Source organism: Scardinius erythrophthalmus (genome assembly GCF_964197995.2).
Source record: "Scardinius erythrophthalmus genome assembly, chromosome: 5".
In the NCBI taxonomy this organism is placed as follows: Eukaryota; Metazoa; Chordata; class Actinopteri; order Cypriniformes; family Leuciscidae; genus Scardinius; species Scardinius erythrophthalmus.
Window position 1 is genome coordinate 36646072 of NC_138225.1, and position 21597 is coordinate 36667668.

General features: G+C 39.0%; 1 protein-coding gene across 3 annotated transcripts in view; it reads left to right on the forward strand.

Annotated features, from left to right (window-relative positions):
• camsap1b (calmodulin regulated spectrin-associated protein 1b) overlaps positions 1-17294 on the forward strand; it is a 30672-nt gene extending 13378 nt beyond the window's left edge. For 2 of the 3 annotated variants that reach the window (XM_081366598.1, XM_081366596.1), the window contains exons 6-18: positions 4515-4656; positions 6281-6420; positions 6533-6629; positions 6831-6999; positions 8186-8277; positions 8896-8974; positions 9075-11334; positions 12850-12986; positions 13102-13316; positions 13430-13532; positions 13673-13794; positions 15371-15489; positions 15582-17294. In XM_081366598.1, coding sequence (XP_081222724.1) covers positions 4515-4656; positions 6281-6420; positions 6533-6629; positions 6831-6999; positions 8186-8277; positions 8896-8974; positions 9075-11334; positions 12850-12986; positions 13102-13316; positions 13430-13532; positions 13673-13794; positions 15371-15489; positions 15582-15878 — 3972 coding nt within the window. In that variant the 3' untranslated portion in view covers positions 15879-17294. The remainder of the gene's footprint in view (positions 1-4514; positions 4657-6280; positions 6421-6532; positions 6630-6830; positions 7000-8185; positions 8278-8895; positions 8975-9074; positions 11335-12849; positions 12987-13101; positions 13317-13429; positions 13533-13672; positions 13795-15370; positions 15490-15581) is intronic. The other variant, XM_081366597.1, reaches the window with a different exon arrangement.
• Positions 17295-21597: the final 4303 nt, after the last annotated feature.

Consider the following 21597-nt stretch of genomic DNA (forward strand, 5'->3'; position numbering starts at 1 on the left):
TTCTTTTGTTTGTTTTGTTTAGTTTGGTTTTGTAAATAATTGCAATTTTAATTGGAAATCTAACAATTAGCCTAGACTTTTTTTTTCTCCCCAAATAATGCCGCCCCTAGTCTCTGAATTCAAGTGTTCACTTACTGGAGACGTGTTTGAGAAATACAATCGTCTGACCACTTGATCGTATCAAATGCAACGGTTGTTAATACCAGGTGTAAACAGGACCTTAGGTGTCAACTGAAATGTCAAGACTCATCTGAATACATAATACTAATGTAACAACAAAAGGCTTGTGGAAATGATCTAATATCTTCAGTGGCATCACTCCTTCTGTTTCTCCTCTAACCTCATAGCAGGGTCATATCTGTCTGCTCTTTTCTTCCCTGACTTTACATCTTCTCTGCTCCTCTTCCCGTCTCTTTCCCTCTAACCTCCTCCCTCGCTACTGGGATAGTCTCCCTCAAAATGGTATTGGAAACTAGTACCTGTAAGTTTGCTGTGAGTGCTTCCTCTCCACTGCACGCGTAGTATGTGTCAGTCCCGACATGCGCCATCACCACTCAGGTCACGCTTTTATCTAATCAGTGCACACTGGAAGACACTGCTGTAATCGCGCAAAATGATCTGCCTTTCACCCTTTGAGCACATGCAGTTATGAGCTAACACATGCCGCTTAGCGTAATTTGTATGTGTGTGTGTTTGAGAGAGAGCGAGAGAGTCTGCGTGTGTTGGAGTCTCTTACTTTGGCTTTCGTCTTCTCATCTTTTGCAGTCATTTCCATCTTCATTTGTCTATTTCTTGTTCTGTCTGTCTCTCGGCTTAGTCTGTCCTTCAGGCTGATCTTATGTTTGTACCTGCCCATTGCATGCTGGATCTTGTGGGGGTCTCATGAGTGGCACAGAGATCATCTGTCTCCATTCTGCTACCTTTACCTTTAGATCTGTCTAGCTTTCACTGTGTCCTGTCTGAAACCTAGACTTGGTGTCTGTTAGGGCTGAACACTTGAATACATTTACAAGATTATGATTATGGCTGCTGTGTTAAATGTGTAGATGCTGTAGTGGTCGACCAATATATATGGTTAATATGCATGGCGATATCTGGCTTTTATTTTAATTATCGCCATTGGCTGATACATTTATTTTTTCAGTTTGTCTGATAAGAGTCGGAGAAGAGGGACTTTTATTTTGACAGCACTGAAAACCACAGTGCCTGCTAACAGATCTGTCTGATATAAATCGAAAAGCTATAATACTTTGTTCCGTATACATATACCTCTGTGCATGATGGAATTATTTCAGTAAAAATGTCAAATAAATATATATTTCATTACAGAAATTATTAATGTATTATTTACTGTCTTTAAATGTGATAACATGCATATTGGCTTTATATCAGCCGTATGCTTCCCTGCTCTCTAAGCCTGCGGACCCACCGCTCTGCACATTTTGTGTGTCTCCCTTATCTGACACACTTAGTTCAGTTCATGGAGCTCTTTTCTAACAAGCTAAAAAGTGTTTGTCATCTTTCTAATAAAGATGACATACAACATGTGCAGAGCAGAGGACTGGAGTTGAGAACCACTGCTCTAAGATATTGGCATTGGCCAGCTAACAATCCACATCAGTCGACCACTACATTTGCGGATCGTTTGTATTTTGGGTTCTTGGCTTTTTGTTGGTTTACACAGGTGTTTTATGCAACCATTAATAAGAAACTGTAGTTGTAGTCCTATATGTATCAACAGTGTATTAATGTTTCTTGCTCTTATGATTCATATCATTAGTTGTTGTTGAATTAAGTTTATTGTGATAAACTATTTTGTGGCCCGTCACTGTTCTTTTGTTGCGTAAAGGAGCAGTTTACCCAAAAATTAAAAGTGCCATCATTTATTTACCCTCATGTTGTTCCAAACCCTTAATATGGTGTTGCTTTATCAATGGGATATAAAAGGAGTAGTTGAGAAGAATTTCCAAGCTGATCTTTTCCACACAACAAAAGTGAATGAGAACTGGGCCTTGGATCTGGACATTTTAGAGCTACATTGGAGCAGAAGAACTAATTTTGTTTTAGTGCATAAGTTGTATTGAAATTTTATGCAAGTTGATATTCTGATTTTTTTTTTTTCAAGCACATTTTACCAATTCCAAACCACATCAATCTTAATAACTACTATTAATTTTGTATTGAATCATTTATAAGTGATATATAATTAAAGCAACAACATGGAACTTTTCCTCTGCGGTCCCCCTACAGGTTGGAAGCGGAATTGTCCATTACCGCTGTCGTAAAATGATTTACGGTTACTGTATATGAAGCATGCAGTTTTTTTTCATATGGGCAATGACAATATTATTAATCTTCCCCCTTTCATAATTTATACATGTTTAGTAGACTAAACATTTTAACTCAAACATTTGCGATTTGCATGTCGATTGCAATGCTCAAATCTGAACGAGAATGATAGCGATAGCATCCTAACCATCTAAAACTACCATGTTAGTGTTTACTAGCTACCAGATTGATAATTCGCTCATCTACTAGCTGATTCATGAAGATAAATAAATGGAGGACCAGATAGTTTCCGTAACGTAGCCAGGCAGACAACAGATTAGAAAAACTAAAGATAGTATGCAAGCAATTTACAGTTACTTACTAGTTCAACAGCATGACGGCCAAGTCAGCATCGGTCTGGTAACTCTCCTCCTCCATTAGCTAACGCCAGCGAGCAAACGCTCGACCAATATTGATCCTCGTCCTGACTTTCAGTTTATCACTCTCCCTTTTCCTCTTCCGACTCTACTCCGACAAAACCTTGGACTTCTTACGTTTCGCTGCTGCTTCAGCCATGACGAAAACAGAAGTAGGAAAACAAACGCGCTGGTTGGCCACATTTGAGGAAGTGGTGTTCAAAGTGACGTATGCCGTAAAGCAGTCGAATTTTGTAGTTCTTTTTGAGCTCTGGTTACTACCCGCACCCCGAAGTTACATAGTGCCAGTAAAAGCGATACAGACCCCGTCAGGCTCTGGCAGACGTCTCATTCAACCTATTGTAAGTCGATGTACTATCACAAGGGTCTTGGAAATATATTATGAAGGTTGAAAAGTTACATGTTGTTGCTTTAAGGAAGGTTGGAAGTGAAAAAATGCCTTATATTCAGGTGTTCGTAATTATTAAGCAGGTTTTCTTTTACAGGTAAAATGGACCAAAAAAGAGATTTAACTCGCACTGAAAAGTCCAAAATTATTAAATGGTCATGAGAAGGATGCAATACTAGATATTGCGAAATTAAGGCGTGACCAATGGACAGCAAAACGCTCATTGGTTCAGCAGGGTCATATAAAAACAGGCCAAGAAAAAAAAGACATGTTAACTGCAAAAAAAAAACTCCGGCACAGAATGCCGCTTCAGACAATTCCCATTTTGTCAAGAATCCTCCTAAGCACAGTCTTAAATTAGTAAAAAAGTAAACGTAAAGAAAAAATAGGATGTGTCAGATCCTCGTCAGGTCTTAAATGTCAATCAAAGCACAAAAAAAGAGAAAATAACACTGCTCTTGACTGAATAACTTTTGTAGCTTTAATAAGGATTAATCTATATTCAATTTATAGGCCTAATTAGATAAAATAAGTAGAAAATAACCTCAGCGTTGAGCCCTGATATATTAAAGGCTCAGCTAAATTTGACATTTATTACAATGGGTTTGTGAAGATTGTTTTAAGTTCACTTAAGTTCACTTTGTTTTAAGTTCAGCTTATAAAATCTTATTAAATCTTAAAATTTATATTATATTGACATTATTAATAGTATTAATTATACTGTAATGTTGAATGGCTATAATTAATGGCTAAAATTTAGAGGAAAAAATCAATCAATAAGAGACATCAGTGTCAGAACTGGTATCTGTGATACTGTCCTTCATTCATAGTGCTTCATAAAAGGGTGCCATACAATTTTTAAATATACTGTCTTTGTTGTTTCTATATTGTTTTGGAGATTTGACGTGAAGGTATTACAATATAAAAATATATTAAAAAAATTTAATGTTAGGTGGAATTAATTACAGAAAAAAGTGTGATTGGTGAAAATTTTTATTTTATTTTATTTTATTTTATTTTTTTGACAGTCTTAGTCCCTATTCATTTTCGTAATATGGAGAAGAGCAACTTTGACATTCTGCTAAACATCTCTTCTTGTCTCTGAATTATTTTTTTTTTGAATGACATGAGGTTTAATAAATGACAATATTTTTTTTTATTTTTTTGGGGGGTGAACTAATCCTTTAACTTATTTGTTAGTTTTAGTCACTTATGTTATAACTGTTGTCTAGTGGCTATCTAGTTTTGTTAGACCGACAAATACTCTTATATTTAGCCTCAAGGATCAAATATGTTCCTCTTGCAAAAGTGCCTCTTGCCTACACAATACCAGTGCCATATACCAAAGGTTACTCTGTGGAAAAAAAGCCTGTTGTTGTAGGTGGTTTTGACAGTTTGGCCTCCTCTCATGTCACCTCTAGGTACGGTATCGGCGGGATCATGCCTCAGGTAGACAGCTGCCCTTCTTCCCCCTGCTGGAGGACCTGATCAGGGACGTGTGTGACGGTGCTGCACTGCTGACTGTGGTCCATTACTACTGCCCAGACCTGATGAAGCTTGATGGTAGAGTGAAATAACAGACTAGTTAACTAGTCTTAGTATTTTCAGGAATTTCAGACCTGCGTGTAATCTCTTCACCAAAGTGGCACCAAATCTAATCAGGTCTCCCAAACACTCCTACTGCCTCCTCCACCCTGCCCCCTACTTCCTCCTAAACAGTTTAAGTAGACCCAGTTACGCCATTGGTCGAGAGAGTTGTTGCTATGGTAGGCAACTTAAACAAACAGAACATGTTCTGATGGCGCCACAGAGCTTACTTTTTTGGAAAATCAACATGGGCCCACAGTTATTTACTGCACATTCAGCTGGGAAAGGAGAACGTATTTTAACACACTGTCCCTTCAAGATTGGTGCTGCACTTCATTTTAATCTTGTAAATCTTTAGGTATGAAATATGTTGATTGAGCCTTTATAGACATGTCATTGTCATTGTTTTTTCTCAAGATGCACAACAGTCATTTTTTTTTTTCTAAGGAATCTTTATAAAAGCTACTTAAATGTCCTAATTGAACTAAGGGCTAATCCTGGGTTAATCTAAGCCCTGTCTGTTAAACCAGGCCCATGCTTTTATGGCTCACAGTATGACTTGTAAAGTACAGTGAGGAAAGAAACACCTTGAAGGCCCAAAACTGAGCAAAAATATGCAATTGGGTGCAATTACTAATGTTTATATGGTCAAAAAGTAAGATAAAATTCTGGGGCCGTATTCACAAAGCATTTTATCTTACCACTAGGAGTACTCCTAAATCGCACTAAAAGATTTTAGCTAGGAGTTTTCTCTTAAAAGTTATTCACAACGCCTTTCAGACCTAATCTTAGTAAAGAAAAATGACAACTCCTAAACTAAGAGTGAGTCTTCGTTGCTATGGATGACGTCATTACTCATGCACGAGCTTGACTGAAGTGACCACCTTGATTGGCTGATGATTGTAACGCGGGAATGATTCCAAACACCTCCCCTACGATGATGAGTGACAGGTCTGAGAATTCGTGTGCTACACAAGTAGTGCAAAGGACGGAAGATGATGAATAACTGAATAAATAGCCTAAATGAATAAAGAGTAAGGCAAAACAAATAGCCTAGTAGCCTAATGAAACAAATGGATTGATGCAATATCTTTGCAACATTATTGAATTAATCTGTCACTATATGCCTCTGCCTACATTTGCAAAGAGAAGAACATTTTAATTTGATTCACAATAAAACGTTACAATTAGTTTACATGCAATGAGTAGCCTAGTTTTGGTTGTTGTTGGTGGCGTTATTGCATCCCTAGTTATGCCTACAATGCAAAATTGTTCCCTCGCGATTGGAAGCTCCTGTAGCCGACGCATACGCATTTCAAAACATCGCAACATGAAAGGCCTTCACAAGGCCTTTTAGAATTATACTAAAAGGCCTTGTGTTTATTGGTTTGCTTTTTCAGAATGTTGATTGACTGTAGTTTTATTCCCCTGGTGCTGTACCCCGTAACAGTCCTCTGAAATGTTATTTTCTGATACTTCAATTCGCTAGCAAATATTGACCTCGTTTGGATTCAGCCCTTGGTTTAGCGTTCATGAATTTCAGAGCCTGCATGCCTCAGCATAGCTTGTTTGCTAACTTTGTGTTTTATGTTATCTGCAGACATCTGCTTGAAAGAGGTGACCTCAATAGCAGACAGCCTTTATAATATCCAGCTGCTGAAAGAGTTTTCCAATGAGTACCTTAACAAAAGCTTCTATTTGACTTTAGAGGACATGTTGTATGCACCTCCTGTGCTCAAGGTAAGTTATTCAGTTATGTATAATGCATCTCATCATTAACAGGACGTTTCATTTCCCTATGGATCTGTTCTTGATTTATTCACTTTTTTTTTTTTTTTTTTTTTTTTTGCAGCACAACATCATGGTATTTATAGCAGAGCTCTTCTGGTGGTTTGAGATTGTCAAGCCTGAGTTTGTCCAGCCAAGAGATGTTCAGGAATTTAAAGATGGTGAAGAGTTTTTTATTTATTTATTTATTTTACTGTCCATTTGTCATATTATTGTGTGAAGTGCCTAAAGTTGTTTATTTGTTTTCTGCCTTTTTTCTGATATCAATTTTTTTAAACCAATAAAGTTTACATGAAGCCTCAACCAACGTCCTCAAAAGTTGGCTATTGTACTAATAATTTGACTTACTATTATCATTGCAGCAAGAGCAATGACTCAGCCCAAGAGTGCCAGGCCTACTGTGCCCATCTCCAATGCCACCAAACGGAGCTTCCTGGTGTCTCCTGGTGTGGTTGATCCAGCTCTTCCTGTCCAGAGCAGCCCGGAAGTTTGTAACAGGTACTTCCTGCACCCCGAAGAATCTGAGCCTCTGTAAGTGCTTCATGGTTTTGTCTCTGTTCCATGTGTAAAATCATTTATTGTGGTAATTGTTGGTGTAAATGTCAGTGATCTGGTCGAACACTGTTTCAATATAAAAACATGCCTTGGTCATTCTCAGATTTCTTTCTAAATAAACTTATATCTAACATTCTTGCTAAACTAAAACTATTTCTACCAGGCAGACCCCTACTACTTCAGCTACCAAGTAAAAAAAACACCATGCACCAACTGAGTGTTCACTATGACATTCTTCACAAAGTAAAATTATAAAACTTCTAATGCAGAGACTTTAGAAGTTAGGCTATGTTTCACATTTTAGTAGGCCACCTCTACTGAGGTGAGGGTGTTTCAAATAAAAGCAGCAAAAAACTTTTTCAAGATGACGGTTACTTGGTTATCTAGAGGTATTACTGTTATTTTTCTTCGTTTTCTGAAAAAAAAAAAAAAAAAAAATAGCCTCAAGATAACCTTGTTAAGATTTGTTTATTTTGTAATAAGGAATGGGTCCAACGCCCTACTAGTCAATTAGTGAGGTCGAGATTAGATTTAGATAAACTTTGTCTGCAAGTTAAATTAAAGCACAAACACAAACAAAAAATAAGCTTCACATAGTTTTGCACATCCCTAGTCATGTGAGCAATACAAGATAGATAAATAAAAATGTAGGATCTCTGTGGGCTTTTATATGTTGGGAAATATTGCTTTTGCATTCATGTATGCACTTTAGAGGGAACTTTGCTTGCATGATTATGATTCACGCTTGAATCATATATTGTCTCATAACGTCTTTTGCCTTGTCATGTTGTGCCTGTGTTTTTTCTGCATGCTGAGACAGTACCTGCCCTGCCTAACTTAAATTAATTTTAATAAGTTCACTTTGCTTACTTTTATTTCACAGCCGAAGTAAAAATATAAGCTACTCGGAAATAAAATACATTTTAATGTCATGCTAGTGCTCTATACTTGTAGTATTCAGACTGTTTTAGATGAAGTTATTCTTTTTAAGGTCCTAAACAGAGCAGTGCTGCTTGTCTATATTTGTCCATCCACATGGAAAATGTTTAGTGTCAGTTACGATTAGATTTTGGCTGGATAGACCTCTGGGGGCCTGGAGATCATTCGTCCTATTTTTTTGTGCTGGTGGTTTGCCAACCATGTTCTCTGCTTGCTGTTTCAGTAATAAGGGGAGTTCCAGCTTCAGCCCCTCCCATCCACTTCTGCCACTGAGACAAAGAAAAAAGAAGGCTCAGCCAGGAGAGGAAAGCACGGGTATGGCATCAAGCTTCTGCTGCCATTCATAGAAATACTCTTTAACTAGTTTTTTTGTTGTTGTTGTTTTTATGCTCGCTTGAAAGGCACCCAAAAATGTTGGGTCTCAGATATAGTTAATTTGTGTGTTTTTTTTTTTTTTAAAGCTTCTTTGCTTAAACTTTGAAAGTTGGATATTCTGTCCATTTGTTTATTATTATAAATTTAAAGTTTAAATGGAATCTGTAACTTAAACCGATTAGGCAGAATACTGGGGATTAGTTATTTAGAACAAAGTCCTAACCAGAATGTTTGAGTAATATGATATTTGGCTTAAAGAAAATTAAGTTGGTTTTAGCCCCATGATGACCCCCCCACCCCATTATTTTTATGACTGTTAAGGCACTTTTTTTCCTGCATTATGGTTATGTGAATGAATGAATGCATAAATTATGAAATATACTTACAATTTGTTTCACTCAATTTATGCTGATTTACTTATAAACTGTTGTATTGTAATCATTTTTACTAGTTAATTTTCATATGTGGATAGACCGAGATGTGTCAAGTCAGAGGTTGTTTTAGTGTGTGACTTTGAATCAGGTAATCAAATTCTCAGACTTGTGCTTTTCTTATTAGACTGTCGAAATCGCTCCAATTCTTTTACGCAAGAAGCTCACTCCAGAGGATCTGTGGCCTGGTCAGATAAACGGCAGAGGTACAACACTATTGCTAAATATAAGTACTTAAAACATATCTTTTAAGATATTACATTGTTTTTATATTTCGTTTGGTAATTCTTGTCTTATAATAATCAGGCCACTGTCTCAGCTGAATCGGTATGTTCTCCACTCTGCTACGGACAGCGATGCAGACTTGGCATCGGGCGACAGCGTTAGTCTGACTTGCTCTATCAGTGAGGACAGCCTGGCTTCCACTGTCACACCCAAGCACCAGAGCCATCTGGGTCACGGCAGTGTTAAACGGGTCAATGGCCATGCTCTACTGGGCAACGTTAACATGGATGAAGAGGATGAGCTGGTAACCATTGCCAGGGCCGATTCATCTAAGGACGACATCACCCTGTTAAACTCTGAGGATGCAGAGCGACAGAGTGCTACCCCTGGTGCTAAAACATGCATTTGGGGAAGACAGGAGGAAGCATCCTCAGAATCCCGAAATTCCAGTTTCTTTCTGGAACCTTTGATGCCTGCAGTTCTCAGGCCAGCCAAAGAGAAGTCCGTAAGCCTGAATAAGGAAGAAGAGTCAGGAGAAGGGCGGCATCGAGGGTCAGCACGAAGAGTGGCAGGAGCAGAAAGTGCTCTTTCATCTTCCAGACGGAGACCTCCACACACCATTAACCGGACCTTTACTCCCAACTCCAGCTCTGAGTTTGAGACCACTATTGAGCACAAATCCAGTGAACTTGTGCCTCTAGCCTCTGGGCAAACGCAAACTTTCAAACCACTGGCGACAAGTAGCGTTGAGCAGTCCTCTGCTGAGCGGTCACCTGGGTTTTACCTTCATTCATCTGTGCCTGAGGACAAGAGCCCTATCCAAGCATGGGACATCCATCCAGGGTCTGATATTGAGACCGTGGAGACCATTGAGGAGCAGAATGCAGAGCTCACCAAAGAGCTCCATCCAGACAAGAAAAAGTTCTATGAGGAGGACGAAGAGTCGGCCAAGCTGCGCGAGGACATGAATGTAAAGGAACATGTGGATAAGGATGGTGGGAGCAGGTGCTCTAGCCCTGGCCAGCAGTCCCAAGTCAGCAGTGTGGCTAGTGGCAGTGTGCGCATGACCAGTTTTGCAGAACGAAAGATGCTGAAGTTTGGTAGCAACCAAGACATCCGGTCCAGCACAAGTAGCTCACAGCGCACAACACCTGATGGCTCAGAGAGTTGCCCCCTTCCTCTGACCTCCTGGAGGATAAAAAGAGACCAGAGCCCCACACCGCAGAACAACGACAGTACCAACATGCTGGCCTCTGAACTTGTTCAGCTTCACATGCAACTTGAAGAAAAGAGACGTGCAATTGAATCCCAAAAGAAGAAGATGGAGGTCTTCACGGCAAGGCAAAGGCTTAAGCTTGGAAAAGCAGCCTTCCTGAACATAGTAAAAAAAGGGAAGAGTGACACACTCCCTCAGCCTACAAAGTCTGAGTACTACTTGAAAGATGGCCAAAAACTCAATCAAGAGAAGTCATCAAAAGATGATACCTGTGTTGATTCGAGAGATGGGCCGAAAGAGGCTGAAGAGCCTGAGAAGGCATCTCTCGAGTGGGCAGGTGGGGGACCTGTGCCCCCTAGTGCCTTAGATATGGATGAAGAGATAGATCTTAATGAATGCAACCGCTCCATTGAGTTGCTGAACGAGGCCATAGGAAACATTCAGCAGAAAATGATGCAACTTTCACTCCAGCAGGAAGTGCTTATGAAGCAGAATCTCCAGTCTCCAACAGGTGCTGCTCAAGTACCTAGCAGTGACCAAAGTAATGGTTCTGAAGCCAGGATCAGAGCTTCTATACATTTCGTTGAACCAAGTGGCAGTCCTGTGATGCGAAAGCCGCCCAAACTAAGTTCAGCACGGTCCCGTTCCAAACCATCAGAGCTGTTGCTTAAGGAGCACAGCAAAGGGCAGAAGAGCACTACTCCTACACCTACTGACAGCTCCTCTGCCAGGTTAATTCAAGGAGCCAGGCCCCCCAAAACAGAACCTGAGGACATTGTGCAAAGCTCTTTTAACAAAGACAAAGGGAATCCAAAAAGCACTACATTCCACCTTAATGATGAAGCTAACTTGAGGATCTCTAGGGAACCAAGTTCTGTGGTGCTCGGTGTCACTTTCGAAGAATCTATGTCCAGTACCTTACAGGACACTGAGGCTACATTTGATGATGGGCCAGCAAGGGATAATATCTCCTCAGAGGACATTTCTAGAGGAAAAGTCAATCTTATTGAAGTAGACTTGTCTGATTTGGCTTCCAACCCAGATGAAGAAAGCACAGATGTTTTGGATGTCACCACTGATGGAAGTGATGGGGAAAAGAAGTCTGGAATGGGCTTCTTTTTCAAGGTAAAGTCAGTACAATGAACAAGACATTAGAAAAATATTTATCTGAACTAAAATAGATTGTATTGTTCTGGCAAAGTGTTTATTTTATGTACTGCTAACATTTTATTAGTGGAACCCCCTAACCCAAAGTATTAAATGACATGTAATTTGTCCTACTTCCACTTTCACCTGGACCTGTAAGCAAACCACACTGAGCAACACCCTAGCAAAAACAAACAAATAAACAAAAAACACTCAGAACGCTATACACCGGTAACGCTCAGGCGACCTTGAGTGTCCAGAAAGGCGCCAAATAAATAAAATGTATTATTATTAGGGCTGTCAATCGATTAAAATTTTTAATCGCGATTAATCGCATGATTGTCATGAGTTAACTCGCGATTAATCGCATTTAATCGCACGTTTTTTATTTGTTCTAAATGTACCTTAAATTAATACTAATACTCTTATCAACGTGGGCATGGATAAATAGATGCTTTATGCAAATGTATGTTTATTATTGAAACCATAGTCAATATAGAGCATAAGGAGGAGACATGTTTCAAAGGTCATAGATGTTTTTCAAAGAACTTGTTCATGTCTATTAGACATGTAGAAAGAACAAAAAAATGCCAGGTTACCATTACTTCTCTTTCTTTGCTCTGAGCAATTTACTAACACAAACATGATTAGATTTTTGCATGACAGGGGCAGCTCTTCTAAAAATGCTAAATGTAGGCTACATTAATTATTTATTATTACATTGTAGTTTGTCTCTCTCTGTGCCCATTTTGATGAAGCTAAATTCTCAATAAAAATGTTTTCATTGGTATATTTTACTGTTTCTGTTGTCAACGGAATGAATTTGAAATGGTGACTGAAACGCGACCCATTAAGACATAACCAGCTCTTCCTTCTAAGATGTTAAGTTAATCTGCACAAAAATTCTGATAATCGAGCCGTCGTCTGGTGAAATCAAATACACATAAGATAAAGACTATATCTGTGCTCTGATTTCGGCTATACTTGTAAAATTAGAGAAGCAACATAATATCTGTGAATTAAAGAGCTGCTCCTCCGCGCGAGACGCAGAGAGAGAGAGAGAGAGAGAGAGAGAGAGAGAGAGAGAGAGAGAGAGAGAGAGAGGCGCGCGCGCGTGCTGAGAGAGCAGTACCGGCATTACCGGTAGATTCTCAGAAACTAAATAAGGTTTGGGCGCTTTGTTGAAGGGAAAAAAATCGCTAAAGGGGTCTGCAATGTCACCAAGTTGGCAACACTGTGTATCTCCATTTCTCCAACTAGGGGTTGGGCCACGGGTCAAACAGAAAATACGCGCTGCGTTAATCGCGCGTTAAAAAAATTAGTGCCGTTAATATGATTTTGCGTTAACGCGTTATTAACGCGCTAACTTTGACAGCCCTAATTATTATTATTATTATAGCAAACATATAACAACACCCTGGGAAACAGCCTAGAATACCGTAGTGTTTCAGAAAATGTAAAAATCTAAAAAGTTTTGTTGTTAAATGTCTGCAGGATGAGCAAAAAGCAGAGGATGAATTGGCCAAAAAGCGAGCAGCATTTCTGCTGAAACAACAGAGGAAGGCAGAGGAGGCACGGCTCCGCAAGCAGCAGATAGAGGCTGAAAGTGAGCTGAAAAGAGATGAAGCCAGGTATTGACAACCCCTTAAGTGCCGTCCTCCAGGAATATAAAAACGCTAAAGAGAAGCTCTGAATTTTTTTTATGGAGTTTGTATGTTTAAAGCCTCTCTTCTCTCCCAATTCCAGGAGGAAAGCTGAAGAGGATAGAATCAGAAAAGAGGAGGAGAAGACAAGGAGAGAGTTGATAAAGCAGGAGTATCTTAGAAGGAAACAGCAAGAGATGTGTGAGGAGCAAGAACAGCCTCAACCCAAACCGAAGACCAAGGCCAAAAAACAAAGGCCAAAGTCTGTGCTGAAAGAAGAACCTTCAATTCATATGCTTGCCAAGTGCCATGCTGCCAGTAAGTTTTAAATCATGCCTTCGGTTATTGCATTATTGCTAAGTTACGTTTTTGCTAATAAACTTTTGATGGCATTTAAACTGAAAAAAAAAAACGAAACTGTCCCTCACCAGATGAGAATCTCATCAGTGCCCAGTCTGGTTCTAGTCTATCACTGGCCTCTGTGGCCACCACTGAACCAGACAGTGTCAATTCAGGAGGGGCGGGATCTCAACGGTAAGTCCTTCCCACTGTCCTACAGGGTGTGTGCCTATGCGTGCTTGCATTTCATTAATTTGTTTCAGAATCAATTGAATGTGTCCAGACTGTGACCTCCAGAGCACATTAATGTTGCTGTTCGTTCTTTCCACAAACAGAGGGGAATCAGTAGAGTCATTTCCAGGCCTCAGTCGCAATTCCAGTCGGACTACAGAGAGAGATTGGGACAACGGTTCCACCGCGTCTTCCGTTACATCAACATCCATGGCAGAATACACCGGTGAGTTTTTCACTTTCCATTCTGTTGGAAACAAGTGGTTTATATTTGTGTTGATGCTCAATAGCTGTTGGTCTCATGTACTAAATTATTTAAACTTCTTTAGATTCCTCTGCACCAGGACAACATCCTGCGTTAAAAACCGCAGCATGCTGCTGATATCATCTTGACCATGCATTAGCCAGTATGTTTGTCTTTGAGCTTGAGCACATACATGTTTTGCTTGTGCAGACATTAGTGGATGAATTTGTCCTTTAAGCCTGAATTCTCTGAAGTGTTTCACTTGTTTGCTCTGCAGAAATGTTTGGGTTCATGTCAGTTATTTGGGTAATGCTCAGAATTGCCTAGTTACATTACCATTGATGAATGTTATCTTAACATTCACCACAAAGAACCTTTGAAGCATGTAAGGCAATGGATTGTTTAGAAGGAGAATAGACAGGTTTGTGGCATTTGTTGGGTGTCAGAATGATGGATGAGGTAGTTTAGCTTTTAATCATGGAGCTGAGAATCTCCTGTACGCATCAATGAGAGCTGTATATAGGGTTCAGAGAGGGACACCATGTCCTATCTAAGTGACATAACAAATTGACAAGCGATAGATGCAAGTTGCTCCACATAAGTTGAATTATAAACATTAAATATGTTCTTTTTAAGTGATTTTTCTCATGTCATAAAGCTTTTTTTTCACTTTCACTGTGGACAGAAAAATAAAGAAAATAAAATTGCTCTGAAAAATGCAGTCTGCTGCATATGATCAAATCTAAGTAATGATTGTGGTACTATTGTCTTTGTTCCTCTACAGAAGTCCCAGTGAACCTTATTTCTTCTCATATTGAAAGTTTTTTTTTTATTCAGCAAGGAAAGTGACAGCAAAGCGATTTATGATGTTTTGAAATTTCTATTTCAAATAAATAATGTTCTTTTTAATGGTAACCCTTTACATAATACATTAAGGTCTCAGTTGTTAACATTAATTAATGTGTTAACTAACATGAACTAACAATGATCAATATATTTGTACAGCAATTATTACCTTTTGTTAATGTTAGTTAACAATGATCATGTTAGTTCACAGTGCATTAACTAATGTGAACAGATACAACTTTTGATTTTAATAATGTATATTTGCAAATGTTGAGATTAACTTGAACTAAGAATCAGCAAAACTTCTACATTTATTAATCTTAGTTAATTATTCTTATTGTAAAATGTTACCTTTTTAAACTTTCTATCAGTTTCCAGAAAAATATTCAGCACAACTGTTTTCAACATTGACAATGATATATTAGAGGAAGATTTAAAGTCATATTAAAATGCACACAAAGCAATCGATATTATATTTTTATACTTAATATTTTAATTGTATAACAAGTATCCGATTCTTGGCCTTAAGTGTCCGATTCCAGAATTGGAATTGATTTTCGAGATCAATTTCGAGATACTTTAAAAAAAAACATAAAAAATCGTACAGACCCCAAAACCTTCAGAAATAGTGCCCTTATAGGACATCCATGCTTTTTCTTAAGTGTTATATTGAAGTTTTAATATTTTTTATATAAATATTTTGTCACTGTAGGACCCAAGCTTTTCAAGGAGCCAAGCTCGAAGTCCAACAAGCCAATAATCCACAACGCCATCTCTCATTGCTGCTTAGCAGGAAAAGTAAATGAACCACAGAAGAACTCCATTCTTGAGGTGTGTGACCAGTTTGGAGGTTCATGGCGTGCAAATAATATTGTGATGTTGGCAATAAATTTTGATAATGAACTATAGTAATTTAATTGTAGGAGCTGGAGAAGTGTGACTCCAACCACTTGATGATTCTCTTCCGGGACAGTGGGTGCCAGTTCAGAGCCCTTTACTCCTACTTCCCCGACACAGAGGAGATCCACAAGCTCACCGGCACAGGGCCCAAGAGCATCACTAAGAAGATGATCGACAAACTCTATAAGTACAGCTCGGACCGCAAGCAGTTCACTGTAATCCCCGCCAAGACCGTGTCCGTTAGTGTTGATGCGCTGACTATCCATAACCACTTGTGGCAAGCCAAAAGACCCGCAGGACCAAAAAAGAGTGGAAAGTGAAGTCAGATGGCACTCGTAAGATCTGCACTTTTACATCGAGGCCAGTAATCACTTTATCTGCTTCCGTCAGAGTTTGGATGGAAGAGGCTCGCTGGACAAACAAACGGTCAACATGCACTTCATTTGAATGTGTTTTGGGTTGAAGTAGTCCTTTACCCCCAATCCTGTGGTCTTTTTACCTGATTAATTTTTTTGCTACTTGAAGGTTTTCTTAGTTTGGCACTGAATAGCGAAACGCTTCCCCCATGATTGTTTTCGTTTGATTTGTTTCCCTCTTTTTTTGCAAGGGATATGAGTATTTCTTTTACCATCTTCAAAACATGTCTGCTGCCTCTGAGGATTGCCAGAACTCGAATTCATGTAAAAAAAAAAAAGCTGACTTGCCTATCAAACAAACTTTTTTTTGCCTCCGAAACATGCTGCTCCTTTGTTGTCGCTGGGACAATCCCAGGTCTGCGTACTTTTGGCCTTCATGCGTTGTGGTACTATGTCTGTTTATTCAGTGCTTTAAAAAAGCAGCTCAGCTGTAGCCCTTTTTTTTTTTAACTCGATGGCCCTTTCGATAGGGAATCAAACAGATCTTGATACGTGTCAGACGCAGTTCTCTTCTCTTCTGTTCTACTCTGTAGCGGCCTCTCCACTGGACAGTCTTTACTATGGTGCACTTATGATCATGTTTTAGTGCTTTTATTATCATGCAATGTAACCATGTTGATGTTGGCACTGGAGCTTTTTCTCATGCGAAGAGCAGCATGCTCTGTTATGAAGAGTGTCGCTGTAAACGATTTGAATGACAGTATTTAATATATTCATAATCGGTTACTTCCCTTGCAGTCGCTGTCTACTTATTTACCATGGTTGAAAACATTCCAGAGCGAAAAGTGTCAACACTGCCGGCATCCTTGTGTCTAGACGTTCGAGAACACTCACAGAAGCCTCGTGTTTGGTGTCGAGATCAATTGAGTGTTGCACATGCACTTTATTTTTTTTGCTCATGAAGGTGTATAGCTGGGTTAGAATTTCAAAGGGCTTACTAAACCATTTTTTTGCTCCTAAAGCTATTTGTGGAAAAGAGAAGGTACTCTGTTATACACTGAGAAACATGTGAGAAACACTAACACCGAAAAGAGCACACTGACAGAACCTTAATGACTCTTAAACTACTGTATCCAAATAATAGGTGTTAGACTTGTCTATACGTCGCTGCATTTTGTTTAATTTTTAATTGCAGTTTTGTATATTATGTGTTTTTATATCTTAACTAAAAGATTGTATTGATGTTGATCACCTGTTTTTTGTTTGTTTGTTTTTTAAAACACTACTACTCATTCTTTGTCATTTTGCTTCATTTATCATACTATTATTTATTTTAAATAAGACTTTGAGAATTAATAAATATTTCAAGTCAATACATTCATTCTCATTTCTTTTCCTTTTAATTGTTGACATTCTCATCTTTCTTCCACTTTATTTTTTAACACTTCTTGCTTTATACAGTAATTGCGCTTTGACTCATTCAATAATGAATATTAGTATAAAGTGTTAAACATTGTATAACATTTACTTTAACATGATTTTTCATGTAATTTTTTGGCAGTTGATAAACTTTTATATCAATAGCTTTATTGTCATTGGGTAATTGCAAGAGAAGATGGTAGATTAATTACTGGGGGTCTTGTGATGGGCGTCTCAACTTCTGCGAACTGGAACACTGCAGGCCGTGCTTCATCGACAAGAACTGTATCCTTGACAGTCCACTTGTGACACATTTGTATCGTGGCAACTGGCAGTTTATCCACAGCGGGGGACTCAGGTCAGGCATTCGGTGGACTGATGGTCATTAGACGGGAACTCTGAAGACATTTGTTATTTGCTGTTTTTCAGTATGCACGGTGAGTATTATTGAACTTCGATTTAATGTTGGCTTCAAAAGCAACCAAATTGTGATATAAACAGATGTTTCTCTTCTTCTGCCCAGCTCTCTTTATTTTTGTGGTGTTCCAGTGCATACATGAAGCAAGGAGTCAGTCCTGTATACTAACAAATACAGACTATGTTTGCAAGGAGATTCCAAAAGGTAGGATGGTCTGAAGACACTTGATATTCATAAAAAGAATGTGCGGTTACACTTTATTTTGATGGTCCCGTTCAAGTAAGAAGTAATCTTACATCTACATGTCAGCTAACTCTCATTAGAGTATTAGTAGATGGTCAGGTAGGGTTAGGTTTAGTAGAATAAGTTGACATGTTACTTGTGTTACTTATAGTCAGTTGAATGTGTGTTGGGGGACTGTCACAATAAAGTGTTAGCAGATGTTAAGCATACAGTCTACTAACACTCTGAGAGTTAGCTTACATGTAGGTGCAACGTTACTTAGACTCAACAATGTCTAAAGGGGACCATCAAAATATAGTGTTACCAATTGTGCTTGTTATCTGCCAGAGAATACAAGTCAAGTAGGTCAGATAAGCGTCAACTCACTATTTTCAAAGTTTTAAATTAAGACAGACTTTTTTTTTTTTACAAGAAAATACTATTTTAGTCTTTCTACTTCAAAATTTCATGTTTAATTCAATTACTTGATATTTGTTACTTGATATTACAAGTAATTATTTGTGAAATGACCAATAATAAGCTCCTGAAAGGACACCAAAAAAAAAAGTACCACAGAAGTGATCCATACGACTCATGCACTATATTCCAAGTCTTCTGAAGCCATTCAGTTTTACGACTGAAAGTGGTTATTCACTGGAAATCCTGCTTGAGCCCTGGTCACCATTGTCTTTCATTATTTGGAAAAGTGCAGTCTGGACATTCCTCTCAACATATCCTTTTGTGTTCCACAGAAGAGTCATAAAGGTTTCAGAGTATATATATATTTTTTAGATGAACTATCCCTTTAACAGGAGTTTCAGATTAACACATTTCTATTTATTTTTTTTCTTTCTAGGTTATCCTGCTGGCTTGACCTCTGTGATTATCTTTGCGAATGGTTTAGGAGAAATCAACTTGTCCATGTTTAACAGCACAAATCTGACCTCTGTGAACAGTCTGACTATGGCACACCAAGGTGTCACAGCAATAGGGCCGCAAACCTTTAATAAGTTTCAGAACCTCAAAACTCTTAATTTGGACGGCAATCTTCTTTCCCAAGTCTCGTCAGACTGGTTTAGCCATCATTCTGCACTTGAGACACTCAGACTGTCAAATAATAAAATCACTACACTGGATCACAATTCTCTTGAAGGGCTGTCCAACCTGCTCATGCTGGATTTGTCTCAGAACCAGATTCACACTATAACCCAGAATAGTTTTCTCAGTCTTAGTAAACTGAGGCATTTAAACCTGTCTAACAATCAGTTGACATATTTGAGTGCGGATTTGTTTCTTCCACTTAACGGCACAAAGATCCGTTTGGATGGAAATCCCTGGGACTGCTCCTGCTCTGTGAAGGACTTTGCCAAATACCTGAGAGGTATACATTAATTTCCATCTCATACTTAATCTAATGCAGCAGAAATATCCAATATAACATAAGCAAAGAAAACATGTATCATCACCTTATCCTCATTCCATTTTGTTGTTCAAAAGAACAGTTTTGAATTGTAATATTTTACAATATTCGTGTTTTTACTGTATATTTGATCACATATATTACTGTATTTTTTCATCAAATAAATGCCTTGGTGAACATGAGAGACATTTCAAAAACCACAATCTTACAGACTCCAAACTCTACATGAATAGTGTACATGAGGCTTATGATAGATCATTTTCATTTTGGGGTGAAACTGGATTTTAAATGACTTTCAAACATGTATGCAGGTCTGCAGAATGCCTCGCTGCTGGAGAATGAGATGTTGGTGTGTTGTAACAACCCTCCTGCGCTGAGAGGTCTGCCAGTATGGCAGGTACCAGAGTGTGAAACCCCAACAACCATGGGCGCTACCACTACGAGTTTTATTAATGCAAGCCTTACCACTGGAATTCCTGCCACTGTAATTACAAACAAACCTCTCACAATTGGACACTCAACATTAATCATTTTAATTGGTATGTAGATTTATTGCCTTACCTTAGCCCCCAGTTGGATAACTTTCATGTACTGTAGCTTCTGTTGGGTTACAGTATGTTATGTTGTGAATGACTAACCTTTTATTATTAACCAGTGGTACTGTGTGCCCTGGTACTTGTCATTTGTGTCCTTTCAGTACTGTACCACAGGAAACGAGAAAGGAAACATCTACAGGCCGTAAAACCTTCTTCAGAGAGATCAGAGATTATACAGGCCAGTGAAACAACTGCAAAGAGCAACCGAGAGGAAAACAGAAAAGTGAAATCTGAAATTGCTGATAAAACGCAAATTGCCACAAGAGAAGTCTTACTGAGGACAAACCAGATGGTGGTTGGAGATGAGAAGTTATCACAGATTTACCATATTTATTCATCAAGGACCTATGAAACTAGAGAACCCATTAAACGCGTGAGCTCCGCCGGGCCGGTCCTCTGCAGGACAGAGATGTTTGTTAAACAGATTGAAGCAGAAGTGGCCACTGAGGAAGTTGGGGAGATGAATGATGAGTATTTCAATGGATGGATGACCTCAGAAAAAGAAAAAGACAATCTGAATATGAATATTGAAGAGGCGGAAAAGTTGGAAGACGCAAAAAACATTGCAAACGAGGAGAGTGATGGATTCACTGATGAGTTCAGTAACACCACAGACACTCTGGAATCACACATGGAAAGCCTTCGAGAGGAAAATGAAGAGACTGATAAGAGTGTTAAAGCTGGAACAAGTGTAGACAAAGATGTTCCTCAGAATGATGTGAAGATTGACGTGTTGGAAAACCTGAATGAGTTGACAGTCGGAACAGGAAGCAGTCAAGATATTCTCCAGGTAAATCATGTGACATCCCAGTCTGAGGAGAATGCTGAGAAACTGCCTTATCTCACGATTGGTGCTGATCCAGAAAACCAGACTTCTGTGGTCGATCAGAACACTGCTAAAGTTACATCTGGACCTTCGAGACCCATTCGGCGGGTACTGACCTGGCCTCCGACCGCGGTCCAGTGGAAGAAGCAGTGGGCTCAAAATCAACAAGTCCTCAACGTGTTCCCCAAACTAATATTTGTAACCGGTTGCAGACATGAAATCAGACCATTTCATCCCAGGATTTCTCCTGCAACCCTACCAACTGCCCCACATTTCAATGCACTGGAGTTTCTGCCAGAAATCACAGCCCCAATGGAAGATGTCAGAGTCGCTATTGATGAGGACACTTACAGGGCAAGTCTTGAGTCATCCACTCAAAAATTCCAGCATTTCACTGCACAAGAACACTTCACTAATGCTAATAAATCACTGAGGGAAGATGGCAGAATTTTTACAAATGAGGAAACATGGAGGTCAGATCTTGATTCGACCATCTTCTCCGACTTATCTTTTAAAAACTCGCCTATCGAAGAAAGTGAGGTCTGCTCTGAATTGTTCAGCATTTTTAATCCATTTGGTGGCAGCAAGTCAAAGCCTGCTGTCGGAGAGGAGATAAACAACAAGGATTACGTGGAGGAAATGCAGAGCGTGAAGGAAAGGACACACCGGGATCACCAGGGTGAGCAGGTTGCATCAGAATTCCAGAAGCAGTCCAGGAGAGTTGAGAAAGCGGCACCAAGAGCTCATAGAGACCAGCGGCGGGGTCAGGTGTGTAACGACTC